The 9,169-nt window shown below is 36.5% G+C and overlaps 1 protein-coding gene across 1 annotated transcript; it reads left to right on the top strand.

Moving 5' to 3' along the window:
* Positions 1 to 48: 48 nt before the first annotated feature.
* Positions 49 to 8,671, top strand: LOC146530611 (uncharacterized). Its single transcript, XM_085199492.1, has 15 exons — positions 49 to 206; positions 682 to 1,152; positions 1,221 to 1,254; positions 1,374 to 1,558; positions 2,201 to 2,374; positions 3,730 to 3,901; positions 4,452 to 4,613; positions 4,941 to 5,053; positions 5,481 to 5,577; positions 6,069 to 6,181; positions 6,495 to 6,572; positions 6,869 to 6,991; positions 7,369 to 7,512; positions 7,733 to 8,040; positions 8,439 to 8,671. The coding sequence occupies exons 1-15, from the start codon at positions 114 to 116 to the stop codon at positions 8,611 to 8,613; spliced, it is 2,442 nt and encodes an 813-aa protein (XP_085055618.1). The 5' UTR covers positions 49 to 113; the 3' UTR covers positions 8,614 to 8,671.
* The last annotated feature ends 498 nt before the right edge of the window (positions 8,672 to 9,169 follow it).

The following is a 9,169-nucleotide window of genomic DNA, read 5'->3' as shown; positions in this document are numbered from 1 at the left end:
AAAAGTGACAGAAGATTTCATTAAATTTCATATCGTGTTAATTTTACAGATAATTTCCATTTTGGAAAACGTATATTTTATTAATTTATTGAGCTTATTTATTAATAAACAATATGCCTCGTGTTCTCGATGACCCTAATATGAGCGATGCGACGATTCTGATAACCGTCGAAGATCTTATTTATAGAGCTCTTGGTTCTCCCGATGTTAGTAATTAATATTAATACAGAGGGTAAAAAAGAAATTTAATAAATGTGTTTAAAAATATGTATATATATATTATACAAAAATATCTTTATGGCAGGATTTAGATTTATGATTAAATTAAAATATTGCATTAGTTGCAAGTTTATTATGCAGCAGATACGAGTAGTTTAATAGTATTCCTATACTTTTTTGTAGTTTCACTCTGTATTCCGCATATAGCAGGGTATGCAGAAGAAACGTTGTATTAACTAACTTTTCGCCCAATTTTCGAGACATTGACTGTTGAGTGGCGGAACTCAACACTGCGCTTTGTATTGTTGTTCAAGTGCGAGGAAATAAATACAATAATATAATAATTCATTCTGTGGAAAATGGCTTCACAGACGTTGCGTTTACAGTCACACGCTTCATAGCAAAAAATGTATAAATATGAATTACTATGTCATACATATTATATTTGTTTATGTTCAATAGGAATGCACAATAAACTTTAATTTGCTCCAAATGATACTCCACATATTAGCGCGACAGATGCGCATGTTGGAGCAACGCGTTGAAATTAGGGAAGACCTTGAAGAACCTGCACCAAAAAAGGAGAAAACTCCAGAAAGTTCTCCAGAAACGTCTTCTAAAAGTCCACGCTCACCTGGCAAAAAGAAAGGTAAAAAAGAAGAAGGTGATACGGAAAAAGATACAGATATGAAAAAGAAAGGAGAAACAAAAGATAAAGAAAAAGCAGAAAAGTTGTCGAAGAAAGAAGAAAAAGCAGAAAAGTTGTCCAAGAAAGAAGAAAAAGCAGAAAAGATGTCGAAAAAAGAAGAAAAGGCAGCTAAGAAACAAAAAGAGAAGGCTGAGAAAGAAAGAAAGAAATTAGAGGAGGAAAATGAGAAAGAGAAGGCGCAACAAGAAAAGGTACGGGAAGAGTCAGCTAGTCAAACGTTATTCGTATAAGTTTTTCAATCTTAATGTAATTTTCGTACATATTTTTTTAAAAGATTTTTTTATTATTTTAGAAAGGTGCAAAGATGACTAGAATTGCTGAAACAGGTAGGTTAGGTTAAGCATTACGGGCTTTTTTCTAATGTTGCAGTTATTTGAGAGTCATAACTAATTGTTCATTTATTAAAAATAAATATACTGATAAGTAAATCCCTTACAATATTTAGATTCTCGAACTCGTGCCAACATTGAAGTGGTAACGCAATCAAAATTTGCGCTTCTCGAAGCCGCAGTAGAGGAACTAAAGACCGTAGCCGCTCCTAAAGAACTGGAACTGCCAGACAACGAACAATTGAAAAGTGAGATAGCGAGTGGGACTGCCAACTTACCTGATACCATGCAAGCTATGCAGGTTTGTTACGTAGAAAAAAAATGGTCGGTCGCTATAATTAGATAAACAATGTAGTGTTGATGGTTAATTATAAAAGTCGTACATGTAGTGATAAGACAATAAATACAAATTTGGAAAGAAATACTAGTTAAAACAAGGGAACGTATGGAAAGCGCATCGACTGTCTCTAGTATATGTGTATTATCTATGATCGATTGTGTGTTATAAAATATGCCGTCGACGGCAACGGTCGCTTTCATATAAATATACTAAATAAAATATATAAATTCTATTAAATGTAAATATTATATAGATGATAAATAAATTACAATATTGAAATATCTAAATGACACATATAAAATAAATTATAAATATAAATAATAGTTCCCTACATAAATAACTCGGTTAAATGGTGATAAGTAAGAGAAAGACACATAACTCCCCTTATACTAAGTGCCCGAGGTAACTCTGACTGCAACTACCTGCAGTGGGTTGTGCCACAACGGCCTCAAAGCTTCTTTAGCTTTATGATATTAGTATAGATTATTATATTAAATGTCGATATGTTATAGGTACAAATGTAAATGACATAAATATATACAATTACATCCAAATAATAGGTGCCTTTTGATTTTGAGACTTTATTAAACAGTGAATTTGAAGGTAAATGCCCGCGTGAAAGCAGCCGAGGAAGCAATAAATCGTATGGCCGGCATTCTAACCCAGCTGGCCGTAGCCGGAGACCTGCCTGAAGACCTGATCGGCAAAATTAGTCAGCTAGCTGCACAAAAAGAGGGAGAAGTTAAAGATGAACTTAAAGAAATTAAACCTGCAGCGGTTGGTTTCCTTTTAGTGAATATCTAAAAATATAATAAATAGATAGATAGACGTTGAGGCGGAAAGTAGAGAACGGGAGTTTTGATAACAAATCCTCTGCGTATCTGCTCTATGCGAGATACAGCCTAAAGCTTAAAGGGGGCTTAAAGGTCAAATATAAAAATTTTATATTAAAATAATTTGTAGGTTTGATAATAATTGACATTTTACACCAGCTTCAGTATATTTTCATTGATTAATTTGTAATCTTTTCTATATTCTATAAGTAGCATTATATGAGGAGATGTTACGGTTATTTCAGTTTGCCCTGAAAAGGGAATAAAATAGAATATACTTTATTGTACACACGAAACAAAGCTAGCTAATATATAAAGTTAGCCGACACTGTCAGATTAGATCAAATTTTATAAAAATCGGTGGCGATTTTAAGATTTTTCCATACAAACTTTGAACCCCTATTTCATCCCACATGACATTAAATGTAAATAAATATATTGGGTGCCACCGTGGTCTCGACACGATGCTATGGCTTCCTAGGTTGGTAATATAACAACGGTGTTATGTTGCGCCATTCAATGCCCAATGTTTATACAGTAGAGTCTAGTCGGTTCGAAACTCGAGAGACTGTTTGCTGTATTGTTTTATTTGTTTGTATTATTTTATTTGTATTTAGTTAAAAGTAGAGAACGCAGATCTTGCGTAATCTATATATATAAAAGGACTTGTCCTCACTGACTGAGGTAAGACGCACGCACAGCCGTAACCGCTAATGATAGAAACGTGGAATTTGGACAGATGTTTACTTTCGTAATCTGGACATCCACTAAGAAGGGATTTTGAAAAATTGTAACCCTAAAGGAGTGAAATAGAGGTTCAAAGTTTGTATGGAAATTTTTTTAAATCGGCACCGATTTTTATAAAATTTGAAATTTAGATTTTTAAAAGTATTTAATTGAATACGTGTTTCATCGTTTTCTAGAATTCTCCCCCTAAAGGTGCAAATAAGGGGTTGAAAATTTGTATAGGTTTTTTTAAAATCGTCACCAATTTTTATAAAATTTGAAATTCAGACTCCTAAACGTATATAATTAAACACATGCTTCATGGTTTTCTAGAATTCACCCCCTAAGGGTGCAAATAAGGGGTTGAAAGTTTGTACGGAAAAATCTTTAAATCGCCACCGATTTTTATAAAATTTGAAATTTAGAGTCTTAAAAATATTTCATTGGACACATTTTTCGTGGTTTATTAGAATTCATCCCTAATTACGCAAGCGAAGCTGCGCGCGTCCGCTAGTCTACATATATATATTTTTTTTCATAGGTTATACTATAGATTAATAATTTGACTTTTAGGCAAGCAAATCACTGAACGCCACAAAATCAGTGTCAATAGATCCCAAAGCGTCGCAGTCTAGAGCAGTGTCGCGTCCCTCCGTGGTCACTCCCGCCACTCCCAGGCCCTCTCAAGTGACCACCAAAGCGTCTGTTACCTCTTCTAATATATCGAGCTTTTCCATGGGTGTCGGTGTTACTCATAATGAAATGGAGTTAGTTGTTGTTTTATCTTCCGTACCCGTATATCACAGGGTAGGCTGAGGGTATATAGGGTGATAAGACACTCAGTTACCCACTTTTCAACTTATTTACTTAGACACTTAGACATTGTGCGCTTGAGTAGTGGTCATCCTGCGCTTTGTCTCGTTATTCTAATAAGGAAAGGAAAAGGAAATAATTTACTCCTTCGTATGGAAATCGTACCCACGGCCGTCGCGCTTACAGCCGGATCAAGTGCCGCTCCACCACGACGGAGGATATTTACAATTTTTATAGGATATATTATTATTTTCCATTCTGATCATGTATAGTGGCTAAATTGGCCATAGAGCTTTATCACACTGTTAGTTCTCTTTATTTCCTATATATAATGCAGGAAATGCACAAAGATAAAGTTAAAAAAAAATAGAGTATTAAACAACGAAAATATAAAACAAAAACAAAAATCCCAAATAATAGATAGCTAAGTTATAAAAAAAATAAAACGAAAGGTTACGGTCGGTTTACAATTACTTCCTAAGTGTTTAATATACTTATTAAATGTATTGTCGTAACTCAAAAACATTTTGCCAAAAGTTCAGCATTAAGAGAACTGCATCAAGAATTGTCCAAAAATTTAAACAACTTGACAACCAAGGCGACCGCGTCCGCCGAGAGCGCGCTGCACACCGCCAAAGTCGTGGGTGAGATGTCTTATATGTCAATAACAACAATGTGCGGTGAGGTTGGCAGAGGTATACTGGGAACTTAGTGTTGAGACACTCCGTTTATAATAAGACAATTCCGTTACCCACTTTCCGCAGAATTCTGCAAGCATTCCGTATTAGGCAGCTGACTCCAGACCAGATCAGAGTGAGACAATGAAAATATTAAACATTTCATTTCCTCGAATGGGAATCGAGCCCACGACCTGTCGCGCTAACAGTCTGCTGCCTCGCCTGCTTCACGACGTGCCTGTATTATTATGTTAATATTCCGTAAACATATGTAATATACTTTCCTTACGACAGCGGACAGACTGGATGTTGTCTTAAAAGTGGACTCACGAATTTCTACTTTATATTCACTGGTCGGTGACTATGCGGAACAGTTGAGCGGGTTCGACGCCGGGTTGACCACTCAGGTTACACATTTTAATATACTCATTCATTGAAATATTCAAGACTATTTATTCCTATTAAGACTCCTTAGAATAAGTCGCCAAGGAAATGAGAATGAGTTTGAGACTTTTATGTATGATAAATATCGTTATCTCGTTCTAGGTTTATACGTTTCTAAATACTTAAGGTCGTCTAGCAAGGGTACGCGGATGTGACTGTAGCGCGACGATTCTGGGTTCGAACCTCACTCGAGGGAATGAATTATTATTTATTTATATTTTCATTTCTTCGCTCTGGCACCAAGGCAGAAGCCCCACATTAAGTTTCCCCACTCAATACGCAATGCCTCGAAAATTCGGAGGAAAACGGGAAACGGAGTGTCTTAACACTAGGTTTTCTCTGCCTGTGAAGCTGATCCATAATATTTAATAAATATGAATATTAATTTAGATGCAAAGTTTTCGCGATCAAATGGCGCAAATCCGCGGTGACCTCAAGAGCGGGCTGGATCAGCTGCAGAATGTAAATAACAACGCCGAGACTGAGGGTGAGTGGATGCTGGATCATTTCTCATATTTTTCAGAAGTTCACGGATATTTTGAGATTTTAAATTTTAAAAACAATTTTTACGCTTGTTTGTTTTTAGATTTTGCAACACATTTTGCAAAATGTATTATTACCAATTGTCATATAAATATTATTACAGAATTATTATTGTTTCTCTCTTTTTACTTCCACTTTTACTATAGTTTTTGGTGTTACGAAAAGAAATTTAAAAAATATCAAGTTACCTATTTGGTTTCCGACATTATTAAATTGTCTTCGCAAAATAAAACTATTTTAACAACATTAAATTTCATACGAGTAAAAGTGGATACAGGACCCCAAATATACGTAAGCTAGCGCATTAGAAGTGGCAATGCTGCTGGTCACGAGTCCGACTCGAACCCGCGACCTGGCACGCTTGAGCTCCTGCACCACGACTGGCCTCAAAAGCATTATGCATATTATATGAATCATTTCACTATATTTTCATAGCTGTAATGGAGCTGACGGAGAGATATAAAGAGTTAACAACAGAGTTGGACTCTACGGCGCACGCTCACAAGGCTCTTAATTCACTACAAAATGAATTGGGCGGAGAAATGCATGTATGTATTCTTTATGTTATTTAATAATATGTTACCTTTTATATTTATATGAATATTATCTGATGAATGACTGTTACTAGCTCTTTTATCAGTCCGAGACTGTGAAAAGAAAAGAGGTTGAAAGATTTATCGTTTTTAATACCGCTTTTAATTTCAATATTATAGTTTTTATTTAGCCACTTTAGTTCCAAATATTGAAAAAATCATTGCTTTTTTTAGTGACTCAAATATAATAATTATAATCATTGATTAATAAACAATAACGTAAAAAGCCAATTTAAATGTAATAATACATTTATATATTGTTTCGTAGAGTTTGGTAGGGTGCGTGGAAATGCTGCGGGAACAAAAGTGCGACCGCGACGAGATTATAGACGGCCTCAGAGATAAGGTAAGGAAATGTAGGTACATATACAAAGTGTTGCAGTGACTGTAAGCGCGAGGGTTGTAGATTGCATTTTCATGAGGAGAAAAGAATTATTTTTATATTCATGTTTTGAAAAATAAAAGTGGCGGCGTTAAGTTCCGTTACTGTAATAACAATATTCTGAAGTCATGATATTGAATTGTCTCTGCCTACTCTGGTATGTGCGTGCTAAAAATACATGCAAGAGTATATGCAATTTACAAGTGTAAATCTTTAATAAAGTCTAAATGCAATCGGTCCCAAATTCGATTCCCGCGCAGGCCGATAGCACGCGGCTGGCGGGTTTGCTGACGGAGGTGGAGTTCGCGGCCGCGCGCGCCGACTTCGAGAGACGCATCGAACTATGTCACGACAAGTTCAGGAAACAGGATGCTGTGTGGATGGTATCGGCTTTGTTTAGTTACTTAGATGTAGGTCTTGTAGTTGTGTTTATTGCTTATTTGTTGCTTATAGTTAAAAAAAATAAAGTAAAAGCTATGTTAATATGAATTGCTTCTTAGACAGTGTTTGTACAATTGTTTGAACTGGAATCGATTTTAGTATAACGGAAAATATGCATTTTAAAATATAATATCTCCCTAAATATATTAGGGTAAAACTACGATACTACTATTTTTTAAAAATCGAAGCAACCACAAATAAAATCTGATTCAGACATGAAATTCTTAATCCACACATGTGGCATTGATATCCACGCGTGTGATCTCAAACCCACACTAGAGAATTTACAAAAAAGTAGGTAAATGATCTTCCCATACAGTCAGCAGTGAGAGACTTAACGGACACAACGGATAAGAAAGCAGAGATAGTAGAGCTGCTTGCATCACGGGACGATCTCCAAACTCAGTTGCAGGAACTACACGAAAAAATAACGATCTTGGCCGCTGTGCTTGGAGAGCCTAAGGTTAGTAGAGATCAAGCCAAATAGGAAACTTCAAGTAAATAGTTCACTTCAAGGAAACTGGGGGTCATCGGCAGAGCGAGCTTCAAAAAGCTCCACCTTGGCGGCCGGCGACGCTCCTAAAGATTCTCTGGCGTTATAAACGGGGTCACGTCATCAGATAGCCGGACGCTCGTTTGCCTTGTCTTTTCCATAAAAAAACTAACACCGTCTTCCAAATCAGGCCGCAATCCTAACCCGTCAGCTGGCAAAGGACGCGGTGTGCGGGTCGTGTGGCGTGGTGGCCTCCATGTCCCCGCGCGAGCACCAGGGCGCGCGCCGCGAGCCGCCGCCTTGCATGCAGGAGTGGGTGGTTACAGAGCCGGGGAGTGAAAAGTTATTATTTTTGTTTGTTAAATTAAATCAGCTTGAAGTAGTCAGAGGGAACCTAGTGTTAAGACACTCCGTTCCTCACATTCCGCTGAATTCAGGAGGCATTGTGTGTTTAGGAATTCAAAGCCGCGCTTTGCCTCGACACCAGAGCGAAGAAATGTAAATATACGCGCGCTACGATCGGCCTCTCGTCTCTGGCCTGGGAATGAAAATAACTTTGATGTAGGCAATTGTCGTCCCTAATAGAAATCACCATTGAGTGATTGTCTTCAGAGCCGGGGTACTGTGTACAAATATTCCAAACGTGCAAACAGCAATTTGTTTATTTGTTCGTTCGGGCAAGACAGATATACCCGACACGCGGGCTGGGCTGGGCTACAAGCGAAGAACAGCCACTACGTACTTCCTCTTGATGTTCAAATACAATACATGTACATTTCAAAAAACATGTAATCGTAAATAAGTACATATTTTATTGCGAATATTGTATTGTAAAGTTGCAGTCTATATTGAACGATAAACGTAACGTATATTGAAATACATATATAATAATACAGGCATGTGTGTCGACGCTGGTGTGGTGGGTCACACACTCTACTCTCCGCCACCACGAGGGAACGCGCGAAGCCATTACAGCTGGGTGCAATACCCATCACGCATTATACAGACTATGGGGATGATGGACGGGTAACGTGTGATATTATGGTTAAATATAATGTTAAAATAATGTAGTAAATGTCCTCCAGTGTAATTCCAACTATACCTATACACGTTCTCATCAAGCTATATCGAAATTCTTATACGCTTGTTACTTATTTGTTGTTTATCTTTGTGGGGAGACTTTTACAAATTTCCGCTACAGAAAGATAAATACTAAGAATTATCATTTGGCAAGAGTAAATGCTATATATTAAATATTTTTAACAATTTTTAAAGTGTTATTCCACACTTAACGAGCAACGCGTGTGCCAGAGTTTTAATAATATTACTTCTATTATATAAATTATAATTTACTATTCCTTTCCACCTAGTTATACATGATGGCAGACGAACTCAAGCCGTGTCTTGAGTGTAATATGTTGAACGAAGAAGGTGCTGGGGACTTCCCCGCGCCGCCGCCTTCACAAGGTAATTGATATATAAAAAGAGTATTTTAATAATTTTAAATATGTTTTATTGGTATAACCAAAATAAATGTTTTATGTGTTTTATATATGTACTTTTATTTTTTTTTCAGTTTGAATATTAGGTACTAAGTTGTTTAAAAAAACATCTAGTTCTTCCCGCA

The sequence above is a fragment of the Heliconius melpomene genome, chromosome 16 (assembly GCF_056956725.1).
Source record: "Heliconius melpomene rosina isolate 202511_hmr_F chromosome 16, ASM5695672v1, whole genome shotgun sequence".
Classification (NCBI taxonomy): Eukaryota; Metazoa; Arthropoda; class Insecta; order Lepidoptera; family Nymphalidae; genus Heliconius; species Heliconius melpomene.
Note: the sequence above shows the minus strand (reverse complement) of the source record. Positions and strands in the feature narration are given on the sequence as shown.

Bases quoted from the DNA above. Each gene is read 5' to 3' on its own strand.
- LOC146530611 (XM_085199492.1), top strand. From the start codon at position 114: ATGCCTCGTGTTCTCGATGACCCTAATATGAGCGATGCGACGATTCTG. The intron at 1,153-1,220 runs GTATAAGTTTTT...TTATTATTTTAG, and splicing joins CAGCTAGTCAAACGTTATTC to AAAGGTGCAAAGATGACTAG. The intron at 6,573-6,868 runs GTAAGGAAATGT...ATTCCCGCGCAG, and splicing joins TAGACGGCCTCAGAGATAAG to GCCGATAGCACGCGGCTGGC.